This window comes from Syngnathus floridae, chromosome 7 (assembly GCF_059516105.1).
Source record: "Syngnathus floridae isolate MCC-2025c chromosome 7, RoL_Sflo_1.0, whole genome shotgun sequence".
Taxonomy (NCBI): Eukaryota; Metazoa; Chordata; class Actinopteri; order Syngnathiformes; family Syngnathidae; genus Syngnathus; species Syngnathus floridae.
In genome coordinates, this window is record NC_142419.1 from 5,358,727 (window position 1) to 5,383,880 (window position 25,154).

A 25,154-nucleotide genomic window follows, 5' to 3' on the forward strand; every position below is an offset into this window, starting at 1 on the left:
AGGGCCACTTCGAAAAAATTCAATGTTTTGCTCTGAGCCATTCTTAGGTGTTTATAACTGTGTGTTTTGGGTCATTATTTTGTTGCAAGACTTTCAAGTTATTTTGAACTTGCAATATTATTATTATTATTATTATTAATATTATTATTATTATTATTATTGCTGTATTGTTATTTTTACTATCATTTTTATCATTATTATTATTGTTGTTGTTTTGTAAATTTGTATTCATGTACCTCAGTGGTTTTTTGCTAGTTTGATTGATAAATCTTGTCGCGTCTCATGAGAATTCCTCTCAAATGTATGTATCATTCAAATTAGCAAACAGTATTTGCTGCAGCTGAGTACACAAACTGCCTTTTTCCTGCTGGAGGAAATGTAGCAATGTTGTGAATTACTCAGAGACCTTTTTCTCAAGCATGTGGTACCATGAACATTTTTGTCTCTCCAGAGAGGGGAACCAGGCATTCCGGGAGACGATGGCAGTATTGGAGAAACATCCATGTGTCAGAGGGCTGTCCTTTACATCGTTCCTCATTCTTCCGTTCCAGAGGATCACAAGACTCAAATTACTCGTTCAAGTGAGTAGGCTTTACTGATTTGAATTAGAGTCGTAGACATAGTTTTAAAATATCACTGTTCTTTTTTTTTTTTTTTTTTGCTAACTGTCGTTTCTCACACAGAATATCCTGAAAAATTCTGAAGAAAACTCTGAGAGGGAAGCAAGTGCCATTAAAGCTCACCAGCAACTGGAGAAGGTAAACATTAATATTTGCAATGACACCAGCATGTGTTTATAAAGTCATTGAATAAATGACGACATTAGTGTCACATTAACAGGGGCTTATTGATTTATTAATAAATGTGTGGCCTAAGCCTGTAAAATGTTCTCACCTAAACAACTTCTAAACATAAAGTGATGTGACGTAAGGTTTACATGGACTGGATAGCATCCTGTGTAAAAAAAAAAGTCAATATTGTGATTGTAATGCATTATATATTTTATATACTCGACATTCTGCAGTAATATTGATATTACTTCACAGCATATCATAACTCTCCATGCTGGCATCTCAATGGAATTGATTTTGTGATTGGCAACTTAAATAGAGTTGACCTACACACATCCAACACAATCTGTATTCTGACATTTTTAACCTGTCAAATTTTCCTCGTTAGAAAGGCAAGAAAAGAAAAATCCATAACGCGCAATAAGACGTACGAAGCACCATTCATTTTTATGTTTTAATGAAGAAACAAAATTTTTAAGCAAGGTACTTCCAAAATGTAATAATGCATTTTAATGACTCTTTACCTGCAATTATTGAACTCAAGTTATAAGGAATAATGTTACATTTTGATTCACAATATTGTGTTGTTAAATTTTTACAGGAAATCACATCATTTACTCTGCGCTTAATATGCCCTTATGAGAAGAATAGCATGAGAGAAATGCCATGACATCCTTGCTTAAATTGCATGCTTTTCTGTCTTTCCTTTTATTTTATAAATAATATATTCTTGTATCCCTAATAATACAATACATTATAGAGTAATTAACGTTTTATTTTTTATTGCGACTATGCGACATCAGTACCAAACATCATAGGTAAAACTTGTGATAAACAATAATGATTGTCTCTGAGTATTTACAAAGTGCAATTTAATCATATCGCAATAAGGCATCATTAACTAGAAACAAAATGAAAATAATGACTTTTTTTCATTGATCCAGAATATTTACTTTTTGTGTGTGTGTGTTTCAGATCGTGAAAGAGTGTAACGAGGGTGTCCGCAAAATGAGTCGCACAGAGGAGCTTATCAGCATTGAAAAGACATTAGAGTTTAAATCCAAGGTAAAATGTACTGTACCTATCGTTTGGCATTTTTCTGTTGTTTATTGCACTAATTTCACTCCTTAGCCTTTCATGCATTTTCTACCGCTTGCCCAGTTTATGAGTAAGCTGGAGCCAATCCTAGCTGACTTTGGACGACAGGCACGTAGAGATGGACAACTGTTCACACTCTCTTATTCACACTTAGGGGCAATTTACAGTCTTTGGTTAACCTTAGTCTTTGGTGTTTTGAGAATGTAAAAACATGCAAGTATGGGGGAAGTGCAAAACCTAGACAAATTATCTGTAAAGTGTCGTGTGTCACTCTTTTTTTGTTATGAAAAAAGGAGCTGGAATAACAGAGACATTTGTGAAGAGATGGAAACTGTAGAAGTAGAGGGAGTGACTGTTGTAAAGCAATAAAAAGTGTGGCTGTTGAAACATATCCAGCATGCAAAACAAGGAGAGGATTGCAAGGACTTGTACGTCCATAAGATGTTTTATGGATTGTGATACAGTGAGTGAGGCATACGACTGTCTTTTTATAAGAATAAAGACTGTTAGTATGTCATTCTGCTTGTCAAGGGAATCATCAGAGATTCAAAACATCAGCTCCGTATATTCTTTCTGTATCATAATATTCAGGCCTTGGGTTTGTCTGCATTTTGTCCTAAATCCCCCCTTTCCAAAGTCTGAGAAAGAAGTAGTTTCTCTTTACTTAGAGCAGGGGTGTCAAACTCATTTTTTTCGCGGGCTGCATTGTAGTCATAGATTCTTTAGGAGGGCCATTATGACTGTCAACCCATATAAATGTATGAGCACCTCATATTATATACAGTAAAAGCTACAAAACAAACTGACAAATAACTCGTTTTCAAATCAGACGAGTAAAACCTGGTCAAATACTTTAAAAAAAGGTATTATTAAAAGTGAATACAATTTGCAATTCTAGTAATGACACACGAATTTGATGCACAATTTGTCTTCACGGGCCACATAAAATGATGTGGCGGGCCGTATCTGGCCCCCGGGCCTTGAGTTTGACACCTGTGACTTAGTGCTTTGCTAGTAATGTAAATGTTTAGATCATCGAAATAATTGCCAAAGATTACATATCATTTACACGATTTGCCGGTCCAATTTATATCACTGTACAATTTAAAACCTAAGTTCAAGACTGATGGCTTTTGGTAAGACACCAAGGACCCCAGGTTAATAAGCCTTAACTCCAACACTGAACAGTATTTACTGTTTCATGAGAAAGTAAGAATGTAGCCGTATTTTATTAGCAAAATTTTGGCTGATTATGAAAACAGCTAATATCGATAAAGATATAATTCATTCTCCAATCTCCATCATGTAGCTTTCAAAGTGATATCTAGAAAGAATAATGCTCTGAATTCTCAGAAAATCTTTGGAATACCGCTGCAAGTAAACACGGTGTGTCTGCATGTACACATGCAAATAAACTCTCTTCAATGCAAATTGAGTCACACTGTATGATCACTCTCCAGTGGGTGCAAACTCATCCGTGATGCTGTGACGTAGGCCTGCTTTGCAGAGTCATATACTGTATATTATAAACCTTGCTTTCTTCATCTGTAGTCTGTGCCCATCATCTCCCACTCCCGCTGGCTGCTCAAGAAGGGTGAGGTGCAGCTCATGGCGGGCCCCAAGAGTACCAGGACATTGCGAAGCCGTAAGCTTTACCAGCCCGTCTTCTTGTTCCTGTTCAACAACCTGCTGCTGGTCACCAAGCGCAGCTCGAGGTAAGCATCCGTTAAATCATTGTTACATGAAAGACAGTCAGTCACTCCTGAACAAAATGGCAATTTCTTTCCAGTGGGGACAAGTTTCAGGTTCTTGACTCCTGCACACGGGCTATGCTGAGGACTGAAGATCAGGATGACCAAGGCCAGATGCTGGCCTATGTCTTTAATCTTAAATTGATGGAGAACCAAGAGGACCGTGCCGTCAACTACATGCTCAAGACCGCAAGCATGTAAGGTTTTGTTTCCCATGTTGTAAAAATCCCTGCCATTTTCACATGGATGCAGTATTCCTACATCCTTTGATCTTCTGCCACAATTCATTGACATTACCTGCATACGTATTTAATACCAAATTTACAATTGTTTTGAATGCAAACTCTAAAACACTCCATCTTTAGTAAATAACCATTGATTCTTACTTTTGTAAACAATTTTTTACTTTTACAGTGCAAGTTTGGCACGAGGCAGTCGGTGTACAATTAGAGCAGCACAAGAGCGGGCTAGACTGAGTTTTGGTATTTATTTATTTTTTTCAAGTTAAAGTCAGCTTTATTGTCAATTTCTCCACATGCCAAAGACACACAAAGAAACCGAAATTTCGTTCCCCCCTATCCCACGGTGACAAGACATGGCCCACAACAGACAAACAAGTAAACAAGTATAACAACAGCGTGCTGAATAAATAATGAATAAATAACACAACAAATAAATAAATAAGAGGAGCAAAAAAAAGGAGCAAGTGAGCGTACAGCAGAAAATAGCCGCGCAACAGTGCCGCGCGCTACGCAGAAGGGGGTAGCAAGTTCAGGGTCCTAACAGCCTGGAGAAAGAAGCTGTTGGCGAGTCTGGTGGTGCGGGAGCGCAGGCTCCTGTACCTCTTCCCAGAGGGCAGAAGGTCAAACAAAGAGTGAGCCGGGTGACTCACATCTCTCGCAATCGAGGTTGCCTTGCGGGCGAGATGGGAGGTGTAAATGTCCTTCAGGGAGGGGAGCGAAGCACCAATAATCTTACCAGCCGTATTCACTATGCGCTGCAGGGCCTTCAAGTTCTGTTCAGTGCAGTTACCACCCCAGACAGCGATGCAACTGGTGAGGACGCTCTCAATGGTGCCACGGTAGAATGTAGACAGGACTGCCTGAGGAGCACATGCACGCCTGAGCTTCCGCAGGAAGTACAGGCGGCGCTGAGCTTTCTTTGCCAGTGACGATGTGTTTGTGGACCAGGAGAGGTCCTCACTGATGTGCACCCCCAGGAACTTGGTGCAGCTCACCCTCTCCACCACAGCACCGTCGATGATCAGCGGCAGGTGTTTTGTGTGACCCTTCCGGAAGTCAACAACGATTTCCTTGGTCTTGTTGACGTTCAGCAGGAGGTTGTTGTGCCTGCACCACGTGGTCAGAAGGTCAACTTCCGACCTGTACCGAGTCTCGTCGCCCTTCGTGATGAGACCCACCAGAGTCGTGTCGTCAGCAAACTTCACTATGCGGTTGTCGCTGTAGGTCGCAGTGCAGTCATGCGTTAGCAGGGTGAAGAGCAATGGACTGAGCACGCTGCCCTGGGGGGCCCCCGTGCTCAGCGTGATGCTGGCGGAGATTTTGTCGCCAACACGCACCACCTGAGGCCTCTGACAGAGGAAGTCCAGTAGCCAGTTGCAGAGGGAGGTACTGAGGCCCAGCTCGTCGAGTTTGCAGATGAGTCGCTGCGGCACAATGGTGTTGAAGGCAGAGCTGAAGTCCACAAACAGCAACCTCACATATGAGTCCTTTCTCTCCAGGTGGGTGAGGGCCGAGTGGAGGGCAGAGCAGATGGCATCCTCAGAGGACCGCTTGGCACGGTACACAAACTGGAAAGGGTCAATGGTGGGGGGGAGAACGGATTTGATGTGCTCCATGACAAGTCGCTCAAAGCACTTCATGATGATGGGCGTCAGTGCCACGGGGCGGTAGTCATTGAAGCAGGACGGTGCAGGTTTCTTCGGCACAGGAACGATGGTGGCAGCCTTGAAACACGAGGGGACGATGGCCTGCTGCAGGGAAACGTTAAAGATGTCCGTGAAGACACCCGACAGCTCCCCAGCGCAGTCCTTCAGTGCTCGACCCGGGATGTAGTCAGGGCCCGCCGCCTTACGGGTGTCAATAGCGGCAAGCGCCCTCCTCACACCGTCGGCAGAGAGGCGCAGGGGCTGCTCGTGTGGGGGGGGGGAGTGGTCTTCAGCGGGCAAGTGCTGTTCTGGGCGTCGAAGCGAGCAAAGAAGCGGTTTAGATCGTTCAGCAGACGGACGTCGTCCTCACAGCTCCTCGGCGCGGGCTTGTAGTCCGTGATGGTCTGAATGCCCTTCCAAAGGCTACGTGCGTCCTTGCTGTCCTTGAAGTGGGTGGAGACCTTGCACGAGAACGCCTTCTTTGCTTCTTTGATCCCTCGGGACAGGTCGGCCCTCGCTGTCCTCAAGCCAGCCTCATCCCCCGCTCTGAAAGCCTTGTCCCTGGCCCTCAGCAGTCTGAGGACAGCCCCTGTCAGCCACGGCTTCCAGTTCGCGCGAGTGACGACTGATTTTGAGCAAGTCACATCATCGAGGCACTTCGTGATGTAAGAGGAAACAGAGTTAGTATACTCCTCTATGTCCGTCCGATCGTTGTAGGTGGCTGCCTGCTTAAACAAGTCCCAGTCAGTGGTGTCGAAGCAGTCACGAAGTGCATCGGAGGCACCCTCAGGCCACACCCGAACCCGCCTCTGAACCGGCCTGGATGCCTTTACCAGTTGTCTGTATGCGGGCAAAAGCAAAACAGTGAGATGGTCAGAAAGCCCAAGATGGGGGAGGGGGGTGGCTTTGAAAGCTCCCTTTTGCGCAGAGTAGACTAGGTCCAGGGAGCTGTCTCCACGTGTCAGAAAAGTAACATGCTGGTGAAGCCTCGGGAAAACAGACTTCAGGTTGGCATGATTGAAGTCTCCAGCGAAGATGGTGAAACCGTCAGGGTGCGCTGTCTGCTGTTCACTGTTCAGACAGCCTGGTACAGTTCACCAAGCGCCGCGACCCTGTCGCCTTCGATGTTGGAAGGCGGGATGTATACCGCGACTAGCAGAATCGCGGTAAATTCCCTCGGCAGGTAAAAAGGACGGCACTTGATGATCACAAACTCCGCAAGTGGCGAGCAGTGCTTACATACCACCACAGAGTCCCGGCACCATTCTTCTCGGATGTAGACGCATATTCCACCTCCTCGCGACTTTCCCCCTCGTACAATGGCACGGTCCGCCCGATAGCACGCTAGCCGCTCCAGATGCACGGCAGAGTCTGGAATGTTGTCAGTCAACCAGGTCTCGGTGAACACGAGCACACAGCAGTTCCGCACCGTCCGGTTCGTAGACCTCAGCAGGCGAACTTCATCCATTTTGTTGTCCAGCGATCGAACATTCGCCAGAAGAATGGAGGGCACAAGCCAGACCACCATGCCGCATTTTAAGGACGGTTTGCACCATTGTGGCCATGAACACAGCCAACTTGTCTTGCCGACAATTGAAGTGGCTTCTGTCATTCCTTTTCTATGCATTGTGTGAGCTGCTAGTCGTGCTTGAATTGATATGAAGGAAGTAGACTTTGTTTTACTTGAGTCCTGCGACATCTTGCAAAGTGCAAAGTATCTAAGTATGTCTATAGGGAACTTCCAGTCGACTTTTCCACGCGATATCAAGTAGACTATAGGGTAGTCACAGATCTGTGAAGTGGGTACTTGGAGACCAGCTCAGTGGGCTAGTGCTAGAGTGTCCGCCCTGCGACTGGAAGGTTGTGGGTTCAAACCCCGGCCGTGTCATACCATCCATCCATCCATCCATCCATCCATCCATCCATCCATCCATCCATCCATCCATCCTCCTCCATCGGAACCGCTTAGTCCCCACAGGGGTCGCGGGCGCGCTGGAGCCTATCCCAGCCGTCATCGGGCAGTAGGCCCTGAACCGGTTGCCAGCCAATCGCAGGGCACACAGAGACAGACAACCATTCGCACCCACACTCACACCTAGGGACAATTTGGAGTCTCCAATTGGCCTACCAAGCATGTCTTTGGAATGTGGGAGGAAATCGGAGTGCCCGGAGAAAACCCACGCAGGCCCGGGGAGAACATGCAAACTCCACACAGGGAGGGCCGGAGGTGGAATCGAACCCGCACCCTCCTAACTGTGAGGCGGACGTGCTACCCAGTGCGCCACCGAGCCGCATCGTGTCATACCAAAGACTATAAAAATGGGACCCATTGCCTCCCCTCTTGGCACTCAGCATTAAGGGTTGGAATTGGGGTGTTAGATTACCAAATGATTCCCGAGCGCGGCACCGCTGCTCACTGCTCCCCTCTCCCCCAGGAGCTGGATCAAAATCATACAGGGATGGGTTAATTGCAGAGGACAAATTTCACCACACCCAGATGTGTGTGTGATGACGATCATTAGGACTTTATCTTTAACGTTGCACTTGGATCATACATGGCCTTAAATATTCACCTAATGCTCTTCTCCATAGTTTTACTGCTGGCAGTGGGATTATTTTAACAATCCATGATAAACATGATAATAATAATAATAACTTGGAGACTGCTTTCCATCCTAATTGAACATGTCAGCAGAGCTCTGAATCTGTCCGCCTGCACTGCTATCAGATTCACCAAAAGTTCCTTAGACTCCCTACACCAATACTTAGAACTGCATCCAGCAGGCACTACATTTTAGTCTTCTTATAGACTCTGGTGTGCCAGATGCATGGAATAGGAATGAGCTTCAGTACAGCAAAATGCACATAACATGATGAAGAGAGAGGAACCAAATTTCCAAACAAATGCATCAAGGCTTGTGTCAACATGAAGACAGATTTTTAATAATATTAAAAACAGAACAGCAGATGATGAATTAATCAAAAAACAAAACAAGATAACAACTTTTTCACTTCATGCAAATAAATGCAAAATAAATAACCAAAATAAACCAGATGAACCGCAGTGAAGGCTGTCTGCCTGGTTGGCGGAACAGCTTGCGCTGTAATATTGATACAATGACAAATTTGTATTGTATTTAGATATACTGTGCAAATCATGTATCGATATTTTCTGATCAACCAAGACCAAGACTTTTGGGGGTTGAGACCAAAGTGTATACATTAAAAATAATCAAAATCACCAATATCCATTAAATTTTACTTTACATTTGCAACAAAAACAAGTACACCAACAAACAAGTTTGCGCTTAGTGGACAAGCGTTAAATTGCAGAGAAACACATCATGCAGTAGTCCATATGTATTCACTTTGCTTGGAATAAAGAAGTCAACTTTCAATTACCTGCTCTTAAGGAGTCTTTAACAATACCTTTATTGAGTTTCTATTGTCTTAGAAAATGTTTAGTTTTTTTAAGCAATATTTGTTCTGAAAGAAATTTGATGAACTATATTGATTTAGTGTTGTTGACTTTGTGCCAGTTAGCACAGTGTTAGCTTTCAGTTGTTAAGCCAAAGGATCAACTTTCTGCAGCTAAAGCACCGACATAGAAATTGGTCCCATCTAAAGCTCACCCCATTTACTGGTGTAAAGTAACGATTAAGACCTGGGGGAATGACTAATACCTGGCGTGTTGATTATTTGTTTTTGTGTTAGCTTGCTTTTTAACATGCTATTCAAGCTTCGTTTGCTGTAATATTAAATCGCTGTTAGTTCTTAAGATTTGCAACAAAAAGATATTGCAGGTAGGAAATTGCTTATTTTTGCTCATTGTCTTGGAATGGGGTGCTCTGGTTTTAACTTTGCCAGTGTGGCTCATTTAACAGTTATCATGTCGTCATGATTCCTTTTAGTTTCCAGATAAATGTTGGACGTTGTGCCAATTTGCATGTTTCAGAGTACATATTTACAAATGAAATCCTTTTGGAAACCAAACTTAATTACTGACGAGTTTATCAACATTTTTTTCTTATTCTTCTGGGGTGCAGCGTCTCGAGTAGTTTTCCCTCTTGAACTCTATGTACAAGAGGCGTGGCACTCTAGGCGACACCTTCTGTGTTTCTTAATGTTCAGGTTTCTCACTGATCACAGTTGTGCTGGCTTAGGCTCGACCGGTCTTGATCAAAAATCCAGAGACAAGACCAAGTAAAAATACCTTTGGTTGCGAGACAAGACCGAGACTCTTCAAAAGTGGTCTCAGGGCCGGTCTTGAAACCAAGACCGATCTTGAGAACTACTACAATACTTCTGACAGCATCACATTTATCTTTCAGTCAATAATGTATCGCCCTGTGCATTGCCTCACCTTCACACGTCACATTCTAGTTACGATTTCTTTTTTTTTTTTTTTTAAGTTTCACACATTTAACCTGTAGAAATTGTTGGGATTTTGTACCATTTAATTTTAAGTGGTTTTAGTGCATGAAAATGCAGCTTCTGGGTCTGGTAGGACATTCTACACAATGTCCACCTTCAGTTGAAATTAAAATCAAGAGTGTACCACCTGTCGTCCAAAATCAGCTAAGATAGGTCACAGATCCTCCGCAACCACATCCAGGACAAGAACACTTCCAATGTATCATTAAATGCCCCAAATCAATATAACATTCAAGTCCATGGTTTGACCTTCTTACCACTACGCTAGCTGTTGACTATTTGCAACTAAATATCAAGTAAATTCTGGAATCGTTGCTAATCAATGGAACCCTGTGAACAGGAGCGATAAGCTTCGATGGATGAGTGCGCTAACTCCAAACCCACGCACTCGTTTTATGTCGACCAGCGCACACCAATCAGGTGAGATATCAAATGACATAATCGCTTACAGTAACATGCAAATATGATGCTATTAATGCATCCCATTTGTTGGGATTTTAGACTCTTTGCAGGTGCAGTGTATTCAGTCCTACTCCTCTCAGGAACCAGATGAACTCTCTATTGAGATGGCCGACGTTTTGAATCTCTTGGAGAGGACAGATGATGGTATGTGGCTTTACATCGCCTTCAAAAGCATTTCAGTTACAAATAGTCATTGTGCATCTTTATGGGTTGCTTCTAGGCTGGATGATGGGGGAAAGGCTCCACGATGGCGAAAGAGGATGGTTCCCAAGTCGACTTGTGGAGGAGATCCAGAGTCCGGAAGTTCGAGCTCAGAATTTGAGAGAGGCATTCAAGGTTCATCATGCTCAAGAGGCTGGTGGAGCCTTGCAAAGTGGAACAAGGATTGGCTTAAGAGCAGGAAGACCCATGCCAAAAGTCTCCAACCTCTTCAGTTTGTGGCATGATCCCATGGGAAGGAAGTAAAGCAGAGCACTTGAAGAAGATGCATGTGCAAAAGCATTGAGTCCTTCAGATCTTGCATTATGGGCAGATGACTTTCAAGCTTCACTTTCTTGCTGTCAGTTGCCCCTTTTTTACAGATTGCGCACAAATGATGCATCAGAGCTATAACAGAATCCACCATTGCTTTTTTTTAATGTAGAAACCAATAAATGCGCGCTAGTGCTACTGGCTGTGTCGGAAAATCCATACATTTTCAAAGAATTCCCAATGGCAACCTTGCCCCTGTCATTACTGGCCAGTAGAAAACTAGCAGAAAAACATTAGGAAATGCCGAACGATATACTTTGGTATATTGTGTTGTATTTAATATTACTAATGCTCTCGCATGCACAGACTCATAACAACATAGTTAACATTTTGAGTTCCACAACAATTTAGGTTTTATTATGTAGTGAATAAATGGTGGATAAAGTTTAAGTGTGTGAAATTGACATTTGGTCTAAAAAGCATAACTGATGCTTATGCATTCTATTCTAGTGAGTGGCTGTGGGGTGGCTTGTAGAGGGCTGAGGCCACCCCCTGGTGGCGCCCCTGGTTGTTTCCAAGAGAGGACGTTTGTGAGAGTAAAGGAGAGAGTGTCAGTATTATTAGGCTGCCTCTCTAGATGCCGAACACTGTGTTCATTTGGGTTGGCTGCATCACTTATTGTGTGGTGGACTTCTGTTATGGCTCTGATACTACCTCCAAATGCAGAAAATTGCCAAGATGACTTTGCCCACCCTCATTCTATCTCGATGCGTTCTTCTACAGGCAATGTAAAAGGGTCTAAGTGATCACAAACTCATCAAAAGGACTCAAGTGATGCATGGCTTATAAATGTGCAAAGAAGGGTATTGTTGCCCTTAATGTGGTGTGTAATAAATGAAGGATCTATATTTGATAAAGAACTTGTTTGAGGGTAAAAAAATGTTGTTGTAGTTAATTTATTGTGAAGTTACTGTAAATGTCCCTCAGATGCGTGGGCAGGGTTTAACCATTTGATTGTGTTCCTTCATTTCATCATAAAAATGCATAGTAAATGTTATGAAAAGCATCAAGGATTACCCAAATGTCTGTCGGCATGACTACTGAAAAGAGTAAGTCAGCAAAATGTATTTTGGATTTATGACTCACTGACCACAGCTTGGTTAGTCTTCTCAAAATGTCCCTCTGGGATGAAAATTTACCAAAATCTTAGACCTAAAACATTCCTATGCACACAAATACACAGATGGTAAATTCTGGTTTTATTAGATTTAGGTTGTAAATGTGTATAAATTTATATGAAGTGTGGAACAGCATGATTGTAAAACCTGTATGTTTCTATCTGTGTACATAAATGAAGACATTCAAATGAAAACGAGAACAATTCCTTTTTTTTAAAATATATGTATATCATTGTTGGAAAAAGAAGTAAAAAAAGAAAAAAAAGAGATGTGTTGATAGTGTTTTCGTCTTTAAAGTCATGTTTTGCTCTAAACATAAAGTGGTATGGATAAAGAAGAAAGCTTAAAATGAGGTAAAAATGTGCTCATGATTATTGTGTATGATGTGTATTTTGTGTATGTTACTTACTTTTGATATCGATCCAGACCTATTACGATTGTAAATCAATAGGTTTTAGAAATTCTACTGTTGTCTTTCGATTAATGTGCACAGCTTTTTCAGATATTCATTAGGGTAGTAAATGTGTATTACACACACAGTACATACACAGACCAGTTGTGAATTTTAACTCATCGCATGTGACACAACTCAACCCACCAAATAGGTCAGTGTCGCTTTGTGATTAGAGTGGGCCAAACATATTCAGTCGTACTACGTACTCCCTTGACTGGTTTCCATTCAATAACAGGGCAAGTACTGTAGACTAAGTTGATTAAGTGGGAATCAAAACCACGTTGCATGCATGGAAGTCAGGTGACTCTATTTCTTAATTTATTATCAGCAAGGCAGCAACTTTAGTGAAGATTAGCAATGAAGAAAATGGATGGATTACGGTAATAGTCATTCCAGTTTTGTGTGAGACTCGAGACATACTGTTCAGCAAACCACTGCATACTTTCAGTTCAGATTATTTATTTGGTTTTTTGAATCAATAGGGAGATTTTTAGTTGTAGGTGGACTGTACAAAGTCCTCTATGTCATGAATGAGTAGGGCAAGGGCGACCAAATGCAGCAGGGACCAGGGTTTATTGAAGGGAAGGGAAGTGGGTGAACACAAACACATGCGGGACAGAGACTCACGGACAGCACACAGGCGATCAGAAGTCTACTCGGACACGGAACAGACTCTGCCTGTGAGCCTCCACACAAGACCGGGGGGAAAATGAATGAGCAAGACAGGAACACTAGATGCGGACACAGACGGGACACAACAGTGGACACTGACAGGGAGAAACACACGGGCAGAGTTTAAATACATGGGATAACAAGAGGGAGCAGGTGACAGACATTACGGTGATGAAGGGGTGTGGTTGAGGGAAGTTGCCGGCCGAGCATGGTCTGGCACGGACGTGACTATTGGTGTTTCATGGCACCCCTTCTCAAAACAAAACAAATTCCGTCAAAAATGTATACTTAGGTCAATTTGACCCACCTTTCTGGGTTGTTATTCAAAACAACCCAGAAGATTGTATCAAAACTCATTAAATATTTGTTTAACTTTTAGGTACTTACATCACAGATTTAATCAAAATATATTTACTTTGTAATTTAAATCGATTAATAAAAGGCGCTAAATGGGCGGCTCGGCAGTGCACTGGTTAGCACGTCTGCCTCATATTTCGGAGGGTGGGGGTTCGATTCCACCTCCGGGCCTCCCTGTGTGGAGTTTGCATGTTCTCCTTGTGCCTGCATTGGTTTCCTCCAGGAATTCGGTTTCCTCCCACCAGCCCATGGGTGTGAGTGTGAGTGTGAATGCGGACAAGCAGTACAGAAGATGGATGGAAGGCTCTAAATCAGTGGTTCTTAACCTTGTTGGAGGTACCGAACCCCACCAGTATCATATGCTCATTAAATGAACCCCGCTTTAGTGAATTTTTTTTTTTCAAATTCAAGACGTCGATGTTTTTTATTGTTGCACAAAATGAGCCATGCATGAACATCACCTTGTTCAAAGAACAAAACCAACATAATGCATGAACTCACAACAAATTACACACCTGCAGTGTGACTTCTGTTGTTGCCTTTGCAAGACCTGTTCAGATATGCGTCATCACAAATTTATACAATAAATCAGGTATGTTCGGACCCCCACAGTGGCGGCTCTGCGGAACCCATGACACCGACTCACCAAACCCCTAGGGTTCGATCGAACCCAGGTTAAGAACCACTGCCCTAAATAAAAGTATTTGTTTACGAGCAGTATTATTCCTTTTCATAATTAAAATTACTGCTTGTCACGTACGATATGCCAAACATTCTGTTATGCTCTAAATAGGACCCTGACACCTGTTTATTAGCGGCAGGGAATTTTTACTGCATCAAAGACATGCCCATGCTTGAACAATTTGAGTCATGTAAACCACAATAAGTAGTCGGTGTACTTGGCTCTGCTCCCGTTCGGAGCCAGGAGTGGGAACCTTTTAAGATCTAACAAATAACCTTACACCAACCAGTCACAATATCATTAAAGTTTTTTTCAATTGTCAATAGGCCTATTCCACATCAAAGACAGAATAATTGAAATATGGCTGAAGTGGGAATTACTGCTATATTTAGAAGTGGGAATTCCGTCCGTGATGGTACTGTATGGTGTAGGTACTCTGAGTTTTTCATCTGCAGTATGATTTATTTATTTTTTTGCAAAGGGGTTTTGTATGACGAATGACAAACGATTGGAAGCGAAGACAAAAAGGTATACAGGTCACAGATAAAGAACAAATGACAGACCAGCAAACCTAGGTAAAATGTCCGCTGTTCTCTCTCTAGTGGACATACTATAGTGGCAAATGAACCTAAATTAAAAATAGATTTATAAAATGTATCAAATATTTTGCGATTTAAAGATAAAAAAAAGTTCAGGTTTGATTGACATATTATTAAAGTCTATCAGTGAGTGTATTTGGCCGTAGTGCAGTAGTATGTCGCAACATAATGCTGTATGTCTAGCTTCTTATCAGTAGTTGGAGGCAGTCCACAGCCTGGCTGCATGTGGCAATCACATTTAGCCCACCCGTTAAATGATTTTAAAATACAGTGTTGCTTTGCCATATCGCAGTTCATCTTTCGCGGCCTTGGTCTTTCCAAATCTTTCTGGGTGTAAGCATTGCATGCATTTTTAGAGGAATGGCACTTATATTGTGCTTTTATCTATACCCTTATCGTGTTCAAAGCTCTTTACAAAGTCTCACGTTCACCCATTCACAGACTCATTCATATCTGCAATGTGTTTTGCAGCATATATACAGGACTGTCTCAGAAAATTAGAATATTGTGATAAAGTTCTTTATTTTCTGTACTGCAATTAAAAAAACAAAAATGTCATACATTCTGGATTCATTAGAAATCAACTGAAATATTGCAAGCCTTTTAGTATTTTAATATTGCTGATTATGGCATACAGCTTAAGAAATCTCAAATATCCGATCTCAAAATATTAGAATATCATGAAAAAGTATACTAGTAGGGTATCCAACTAATCACTTGAATCTAATTAACTCGAAACACCTGCAAGGGTTTCCTGAGCCTTGAAAAACACTCAGCTTGGTTCAGTAAACTAAATCACAAGCATAGGGAAGACTGTTGATCTGACTGCTGTTCAGAGGACCATCATTGACACCCTCCATCAGGAGGGTAAGACAAAAAGAAATTTCTCAAAGAGCAAATCCACAAAAAGTCTGTTGGAAGAGGGAAATGTGGCAGGATATGCTGCACAACCAAGAGAGATGACCGCACCCTTAACAGCATTGTGAAGAAGAGTCGCTTCCAGAATTTGGGGGAGCTTCAAAGACAGTGGACTGAAGCTGGAGTCCAGGTATCAAAAGCCACTGTTCACAGACGTGTCCGGGAAATGGTCGTATTCCCATGGTCAAGCCACTTCTGAACTCAAGACAACGGAAGAAGCGTCTGACTTGGGCTATGGAAAAGAAGCACTGAACAGTTGCAGAGTGGTCCAAAGTCCTCTTTTCAGACGAAAGCAAGTTTTGTATTTCATTTGGAAGTCAAGGCGCCAGAGTCTGGAAAAAGGCTGGAGGGAGCAAAATCCAAATTGCTTGAAATACAGTGTGAAGTTCCCACAGTCAGCGATGGTTTGGGGAGCCATTTCAGCCGCTGGTGTTGGTCCACTGTGTTTCATCAAGTCCAGAGTAAATGCAGATTTTAGAGCACTACATCCTTCCGTCTGCTGAAGAGCTCTATGGAGATGATGATTTTCATTCTCCAGCATGATCTGGCACCTGCCCACAGTACCAAAATCACCAGTAAATGGCGTAATGATCATGGCGTTACTGTCCTCGATTGGCCTGCCAATTCTCCTGACCTGAACCCCACAGAGAATTTGTGGGGCATTGTGAAGAAGAAGCTGAAAGATACCAGACAATGACAATAAAGAGCTATTCTATTCTATTCTATTCTATTCTATTCTATTCTATTCTATTCTATTCTATTCTATTCTATTCTATTCTATTCTATTCTATTCTATTCTACCCAACAATGCAAATGAGCTAAAGGCCGCTATTGAAGCATCCTGGGCATCCATAACACCTCAGCAATGCCACAGGCTGATTGCCTCCATGCCACGCCGCAATGATGCAGTAATTCGTGCAAAAGGATTCCCAACCAAGTACTGAGTGCATTAATGGACATTTTCAAATGTTTGATTTTGTTTTGCTGTTATAAATCTTTTTTTTTACTTGGTCTGAGGAAATATTCTAATATTTTGAGATCGGATTTTTGAGTTTTCTTAAGCTGTAAGCCATAATCAGCAATATTAAAATAATGAAACGCTTGCAAGATTTCAATTGACTTGTAATGAATCCAGAATGTATGACATTTTTGTTTTTTTAATTGCATTACAGAAAATAAAGAACTTTGTCACAAGATTCTAATTTTTGAGACAGGCCTGTACATGAGAGAGGGGAGGTCGATCGATAGAGATTTTTTTTTTTCCTCAACAGCTGCACTTCCTAGACCAGGGGTCTCAAACTCCAGTCCGCGGGGGCCGCATTCCTACATGTTTTCCAAGTTTCCCTCGTTAAACACACCTGATTCAAATGATCAGTTCATCCTCACGTTCTGCAGGAGCCTGATAATTGAATCAGGTGTGTTTAACAAGGGAAACTTGGAAAACATGTAGGAATGCGGCTCCCGAGGCCTGGAGTTTGAGACCCCTGTCCTCGACAGTTTTTGGTGAGCATTTGCATCTCTTCTTCCCTGCAGTACAGTTCTCCATCACAGCAAATTCAAACCAGGCTAAAAACCTGCCTCTGTGACAGTGTCACCGTATTATAGAATATGATTCTGCAAGTGCAAGTGGGCCTAGTTTTGTGCCTGCTTAATGTATGATATAGATCTGCAAAGTCACGGTGGCAGGCTTAATATAGGTTGATGATATCTGACATAATGAAGGCAAAATAATATATGGAAAATCCTCATTAAGAGCTTTAAGACAATAAAAATGTCACATTATTCAACACAAGTCGTACGTGATTGATGAATTATGTGAAACATTCCATCAAATTAATCAAATCATTGTTTATTATATTCTCAATTACTGGAAATGATTGTGCACTCCAGCTAAAAAACATAAAATACATAAACAAAAAACTAGTTTGAGAAAAAAAAAAAATCATCATGTTCAATGCAATATAAAGCTGCTTCCAGTTTATGGCCATGTTCCAAGCGCTCCTTTTAATGTGCAGTCCAGATGTATTGTGTTTTTCATATTGATCATGAAATTTAGCACCAAACATGATTGCATAATGTCCTGGTTGTGTAGGTACAAAAAAATAAAAGTATACTCATTTATTCTCAAATACTCATGCTGTATGTTAGTGCATAAACACAAGGAGATAATTATACAAACAACATTACATTCTGATTCACATTGAAATAATTTCACATATTGTAAGTAGAATATAACATTTGAGAAGATATGATTATATTAATCAATCTACAAATAATAAAAAAACAGTTCATCTAGCAAAAGAATGAATTGATTTCTAAAGTCATTTGAGCTGATATATGTATTAGACTTACATAATATGATGTAAACTGTGTTTTTCGAGGGGAGACTTGACTTGTTTCTCCTTGTGAGTGGAAACAATCGCTGTGCACACCCATGCTTGATGTTAAAAATATCTTTATGCTCTGTTGAGTTTTCTCTGACTGAACTACAATCGTTTAAAAACAGAAGAGTAAGCCTGGTGTACAGAGGTAATATACAAGTTCATAATCAAACATTATTGACACCTTCAGCAAAGATTTTAGCAGCGATGTGTGCAGTAAAATAAAAAATACATCAATGTGGTAAAAGAGGGTATTTCAGGTTGTGTAAATGATGTCTGGAATGGCAACAGTACAACTCTTCTGTAAAACAAGCTACCTCTGAGCTTTTATCTTATAGCGGAGAACAAGGTAGGTGGCCAGCCGCAGGATGATAAAGAAAACACCCAAGGCAATGAAATCAATGTAGAGCTTGGCATCTTCTACGTCCAACAGCTGAAGAACCTCCTCAGGCTGTTGTAAGCGACACGCCTTGTCTGGACACTCCAGCTCAGAACGATTCATCCCATAGATAGACAGAATCACTCCTTCAAAACCATACCTGGGAGGGACGTTTGAAAACATGAAACTTTTTCTTCTGTCAAACAATGCAAGAAAAAAAACCAATGTGAACTAATGTTTTGGTACACGAGATGAACTTGTATATTGTTGAGCGAAAACTTATCAAACATCTACTGAGCAGCAGATAGTAATGCCCTCCTTGATATGTTCTGATACATATACTGCACAAACCTGACATATGACACATAACAGGTCCACTGCAGGTACTTTGGAATTGTATCAAAGTTCACAAAGAATCCAGAGAAAAGTAGCACCGGGACAGCTGTGACGGGTCCAACGAATGTGGCCACCTGTGAACCGGTACAAAGACATGCAGTCGTGACACACACAAAGTGACCCAAGGGAAAATCCATCCATCCAGACATCCATCTTCTTCCACTTATCCGGGGTCGGGTCGCGGGGGCAGCAGCTTAAGGAGGAACTCCCAGACTTTCCTCTCCCCAGCCACATCGCCCAGCTTATCCCGGGGGATCCCAAGACGTTCCCAGGCCAGCTGAGAGACACTCTCTCAAGCGCGTCCTGGGTCAGCACGGGGTTTCCTGCTGGTAGGACATGCCCGGAACACCTCCGAGGTGTTCCGGGAGGCCTCCTGATGAGATGCCCGAGCCACCTCATCTGGCTCCTCTCAACGTGGAGGAGCAGTGGCTCTACTCCGAGTCTCTCCCAAATGACCGATCTTCTCACCCTATCGCTAAGGGAGAGCCCGGACACCCTACGGAGAAAACTAATTTCGGCCGCTTGTACCCGGGATCTCTTTCTTTCTGTCACGACCCATAGCTCGTGACCATAGGTGAGGGTAGGAGCGTAGATCAACCGGTAAATTAAGAGCTTTGCCTTTTGGCTCAGCTCTCTCTTCACCACGACAGAGTCCGCATTACAGCTGATCCACCTGTTGATCTCACGCTCCATCCTGCCCTCGCTCGTGAACAAGACCCCAAGATACTTGAACTCGTCCACTTGGGGCAGGATCTCATCCCTGATCCAGAGAGGGCATTCCACCCTTTTCCGACCGGGAACCATGGACTCGGATTTGGAGGTGCCCACCCTTATCCCAACCGCTTCACACTCGGCTGTGAAACGCTCCAGTGAGAGCTGGAGATCACGGCTTGAAGAAGCCAACAGCACCACGCTGTCAGCAAAAAGCAGAGACGCAATGCTGAGGTCCCCAAACCGGACACCCTCAACGCCTCGGCTGCCCCTAGAAATTCTGTCCATAAACGTTATGAACAGAATAGGTGACAAAGGGCAGCCTTGGCGGAGTCCAACCCTCACTGGAAAAGAATCCGACTTACTGCCGGAAATGCTGACCAAACTCTGGCATCGATGATACAGGGACCACACCGCCCTTATCAGTTGGCTCGGCACCCCGTACTTCCGAAGCACCCTCCACGGAACTTCCCGAGGGACACGGTCGAATGCCTTCTCCAAGTCCACAAAACACATGCGGACTGGTTGAGCGAACTCCCATGCCGAGGGTATAGAGCTGGTCCACTGTTCCACGGCCAGGATGAAAGCCACATTGCTCCTCCTGAATCCGAGGTTCGACCTCTTGATGGACCCTCCTCTCCAGCACCCCTGAATAGACTTTACCAGGGAGCCTGAGGAGTGTGATTCCCCTTTAGTTGGAACACACCCTCCGGTCCCCCTTCTTAAAGAGGGGAACCACCACCCCAGTCTGCCAATCCAGAGGCACTGTCCCCGATGTCCACGCAATGTTGCAAAGGCGTGTCAGCCAGGACAGCCCCACAACATTCAGAGCCTTTAAGAATGCCGGGCGGATCTCATCACTTAGGCCTTGCCCGCGAGGAGTTTTTTAACTTTCTCAGTGACTTCGACCCCAGAGATTGGAAAGTCCACCTCAGAGTCTCCAGGCCCTGCTTCTACAATGGAAGGATTGTTGGTGGAATTGAGGAGGTCTTCGAAGTATTCTTCCCACCGACTCACGACGTCCCGAGTCGAGGTCAGCAGCACGCCAACTTCACTGTAAACAGTGTTGATGGTGCACTGCTTCCCCCTCCTGAGACGCCAGATGGTGGACCAGAATTTCTTCGAAGTCGTCCGGAAGTCATTCTCCATGGTCTCGCCAAACTCCCCCCACGCCCAGGTTTTTGCCTCAGCAACCACCGAAGCCACGTTCCGCTTGGCCATCCGGTACCTGTCGGCTGCCTCCGGAGTCCCACAGGCCAAAACGGCCCGACAGGACTCCTTCTTCACCTTGACGGCATCCCTTACCGCCAGTGTCCACCAGCAGGTTCGGGGATTGCTGCCAGGACAGGCACCAACCACCTAACGACCACAGCTCCGGTCGGCTGCCTCAACAATGGAGGCATGGAACATGGTCGGACTCAATGTCCCCCGCCTCCTCCGGGACGTGGGAGCTCTGCCGGAGGTGGGAGTTGAAGCTCTTTCTGACAGGGGATTCTGCCAGACGTTATCAGCAGACCCTCACAGTACGTTTGGGTCTGCCAGGTCGGACCGGCATCTTCCCCCACCATCGAAGCCCACTCACCACCAGGTGGTGATCAGTTGAGAGCTCCACCCCTCTCTTCACTCGAGTGTCCAAAACATTCGTCCGCAAATCCGATGACACGACTACAAAGTCGATCATCGAACTGCGGCCTAGGGTGTCCTGGTGCCAAGTGCACACATGGACACCCTTATGTTTGAACATGGTCTTCATTTTCACAATCCGTGTCGAGCATAGAAGTCCAACAATAGAACACCGGTCAGGTTCAGATCGGGAGGGCCGGTCCTCCCAATCACGCCCTTCCAGGTCTCACTGTCATTGCCCACGTGAGCATTGAAGTCACCCAGTAGAACGATGGAGTCCCCAAAGGGAGCGCTTTCCAGCACTTCCTCCAAGGACCCCAAAAAGGGTGGGTACTCTGAGCTGCTGTTTGGTGCATAGGCACAAACAACAGTCAGGACCTGTCACCCCACCCGAAGGTGGAGGGACGCTACCCTCTCGTTCACCTGGGTGAACCCCAATGTGCAGGCGCCCAGCCGGGGGCCATAAGTAGGCCCACACCTGCTCGATGCCTCTCACCATGGGCAACTCCAGAGTAGAAGAGAGTCCAGCCCCTCTCGAGAGGGCTTGTATCAGAACCCAAACTGTGTATGGAGGCAAGTCCGAATATGTCTAGTCTGAACTTTTCTGCCTCACACACCAGTTCGGGCTCCTTTACAGCCAGAGAGGTGACATTCCATGTCCCAAGAGCCAGCTTCTGTAGCCGGGGATCAGACCGCCAAGGTTCCCGCCCTTGGCCGCCGCCCAGCTCACTACGCACCCGACCCTTTTGGCCCCTCATACAGGGGGTGAGCCCATGGGAAGGGGGGCCCACGTTCCCTTTTCGGGCTGTGCCCGGCCAGGCCCCATGAGCGAAGGCCTGGCCACCAGACACTCACCTTCGAGCTCCACCTTCAGGCCTGGCTCCAGAGGGGGGCCCCAGTGACCCGCAACCGGGCGAGGGAAAATTAAGTCTATATACTGTAACCTTCAAAAGGGGTCTTTTGAGCCATGCTTTGTCTGGCCCCTCTCCTTTTGCCATGGGTGACCCTACCAGAGGCATGAAGCCCCAGACAATATGGCTCCTAGGATCATAGGGACATGCAAACCCCTCCACCACGATAAGGTGACGACTCACATACAGTAATTTCCGGACTATAAGTCGCGTTTTTTTTCATAGTTTGGGTGGGGGGGTGACTTATACTCAGGAGCGACTTATATATGTTTTTTTTCACAAATTTTTATTTGATCATTAAGACATCACTTCCTTACAAGTATAGTTGACCACTTCCCATGTTATTTTTAGTATAGTTGATCACTTCACATGCTTTTATATCTTTATCTTGAACATATTCAAAACATAAAAAAATAGAGAAAAAATCAAATAAAGCAATTAACACATGCATATGTGTACTATCTCATCGAGGGATAGTGGGAACGTAATTTCAATCTCTTTGTGTGTCTTAGTATATGAAAAAAAATCGACGCTAAGCAGACTTTGACTTTGATAAAACAACCAAATAAACAAAACAAAAAACTACATCTGAAAAAAAATATATTTTCAGAGGAAACTGGATGAGGGCGCTCTAAGCTTCACTGCTGGCCGTGACTCATCAACTGGGTGGGCTTAAGAAAAATGGCACCAAAAAGAAACTCATATTTTGCAGGTTACAAACTTCAAGTTGTAAAATATGCAGCTGAAAACAGTAATAGAGCAGCAGAAAGAAAGTTTGGAGAACCGTGATGTACCAATGGATTACTATTTCAAGTGACGTCAGTGGCACGGCGCGGCGCGGCGCGGCGGTTGTTTACATAAAGGACAAACGTACCCACGTAAGGACTACCGGCATCATTTGCGGTGATCATTTCTAAGTGACACGGAGGACAAAGAGTTTGAAGGAATTAAGGATTTGGAGTGACATAGAAGGTTTGAAAAACTATTATGGCTTTTGTGCACGCCCGGTCCTACTCTACTGAGTCGGGGGCCGGCGCTCGGCCGAGTGGCTGTCCGCGAACGGTGCATGGGGCTCGGACATGGCCATTACGCACACCCGGTCCTATGCCATGGAGCTCTCGTGTCTGGAAGTCCACGCCGCCACACGCTTGGAAGTTTGTTTTGTTTAATAAAGAGTCGTTTACCAAACCCACGTCTATCCTTGTACTTTGTTAACGCTACAATATAGTTATATACTAGATCTGTGGAATAAAGACGAGGCTGACGTCAGGGCGCACGCGCGGCGATGTTGACAAAGGACGAGGAATTTGATCGATGGATTTAATGGATTTAAAGTGCACGGATGGTTTGATAATATTATTGGCTTGTATTTGAAATATAGTTTATCTATCGTTATATGAACCTGTGGAATATTTTGAAGTGCAAGCGCCCTCAGCCGTGCGCACCCATTGTTGACAAAGAACGATCGATGGATTTAATGAATTGGAGGGACACCGATGGTTTTATAAACATGTTATTCATGTAATAGTTGTCCTTAATCAGTCTATATGTTACGTCAGGCCCGTTCTCAGCTCTTTGTTTGTGTTTGTCACGTTAGCATACCTATCGCTTAGCCTGTTGTTGCTATTTAATGAATTGGAGTGACACCGATGGTTTTATAAACATGTTATTCATGTAATAGTTGTCCTTAATCACTCTATATGTTACGTCAGGCCCGTTCTCAGCTCTTTGTTTGAGTTTGTCACGTTAGCATACCTATCGTTTAGCCTGTTGTTGCTATCGTTTAGCCTGTTGTTGCTCGTTCATGACTGTTTTTGGTGTGGGATTTTGTCGAATAAATTGCCCCCAAAATGCGACTTATACTCCGGAGCGACTTATATATGTTTTTTTTCACTTTTTGGGGCATTTTATGGCTGGTGCGACTTATACTCTGGAGCGACTTATAGTCCGGAAAATACGGTATATATGTATATTTATACACTACCGTTCAAAAGTTTGGGGTCACATTGAAATGTCCTTATTTTTGAAGGAAAAGCACTGTACTTTTCAATGAAGATAATTTTAAACTAGTCTTAACTTTAAAGAAATACACTCTATACATTGCTAATGTGGTAAATGACTATTCTAGCTGCAAATGTCTGGTTTTTGGTGCAATATCTACATAGGTGTATAGAGGCCCATTTCCAGCAACTATCACTCCAGTGTTCTAATCGTACAATGTGTTTGCTCATTGGCTCAGAAGGCTAATTGATGATTAGAAAACCCTTGTGCAATCATGTTCACACATCTGAAAACAGTTTAGCTCGTTACAGAAGCTACAAAACTGACCTTCCTGTGAGCAGATTGAGTTTCTGAAACATCACATTTGTGGGGTCAAATAAACGCTCAAAATGGCCAGAAAAAGAGAACTTTCATCTGAAACTCGACAGTCTATTCTTGTTCTTAGAAATGAAGGCTATTCCATGCGAGAAATTGCTAAGAAATTGAAGATTTCCTACAACGGTGTGTACTACTCCCTTCAGAGTCGAAAAAGAAGTGGGAGGCCGCGTTGCACAACTGAGCAAGAAGATAAGTACATTAGAGTCTCTAGTTTGAGAAACAGATGCTTCACAGGTCCCCAACTGGCATCTTCATTAAATAGTACCCGCAAAACACCAGTGTCAACATTTACAGTGAAGAGGCGGCTGCGGGATTCTGGGCTTCAGGGCAGAGTGGCAAAGAAAAAGCCATATCTGAGACTGGCCAACAAAAGAAAAAGATTAAGATGGGCAAAAGAACACAGACATTGGACAGAGGAAGACTGGAAAAAAGTGTTGTGGACGGATGAATCCAAGTTTGAGGTGTTTGGATCACAAAGAAGAACGTTTGTGAGACGCAGAACAAATGAAAAGATGCTGAAAGAATGCCTGACGCAATCTGTCAAGCATGGAGGAGGTAATATGATGGTCTGGGGTTTCTTTGGTGCAGGTAAGGTGGGAGATTTGTACAGGGTAAAAGG

The 25,154-nt window shown here is 43.6% G+C and overlaps 2 protein-coding genes across 4 annotated transcripts in view; one reads left to right on the forward strand and one right to left on the reverse strand.

Moving 5' to 3' along the window:
• ngef (neuronal guanine nucleotide exchange factor) overlaps nt 1-12,370 on the forward strand; it is a 29,997-nt gene extending 17,627 nt beyond the window's left edge. The window contains exons 8-15 of the mRNA XM_088380136.1: nt 452-581; nt 684-758; nt 1,767-1,856; nt 3,441-3,604; nt 3,679-3,837; nt 10,303-10,382; nt 10,464-10,568; nt 10,645-12,370. Coding sequence (XP_088236262.1) covers nt 452-581; nt 684-758; nt 1,767-1,856; nt 3,441-3,604; nt 3,679-3,837; nt 10,303-10,382; nt 10,464-10,568; nt 10,645-10,889 — 1,048 coding nt within the window. The 3' untranslated portion in view covers nt 10,890-12,370. The remainder of the gene's footprint in view (nt 1-451; nt 582-683; nt 759-1,766; nt 1,857-3,440; nt 3,605-3,678; nt 3,838-10,302; nt 10,383-10,463; nt 10,569-10,644) is intronic.
• Nucleotides 12,371-17,637: 5,267 nt separating this feature from the next.
• The window catches only part of LOC148394855 (ATP-binding cassette subfamily G member 4-like), a 28,665-nt gene continuing 21,148 nt past the window's right edge, over nt 17,638-25,154 (reverse strand). For 2 of the 3 annotated variants that reach the window (XM_088380139.1, XM_088380138.1), the window contains exons 14-15: nt 18,867-18,985; nt 17,638-18,675 (exon numbers count right to left, since the gene is read on the reverse strand). In XM_088380139.1, the coding sequence (XP_088236265.1) occupies nt 18,450-18,675; nt 18,867-18,985 (345 nt within the window). In that variant the 3' untranslated portion in view covers nt 17,638-18,449. The remainder of the gene's footprint in view (nt 18,676-18,866; nt 18,986-25,154) is intronic. The other variant, XM_088380140.1, reaches the window with a different exon arrangement.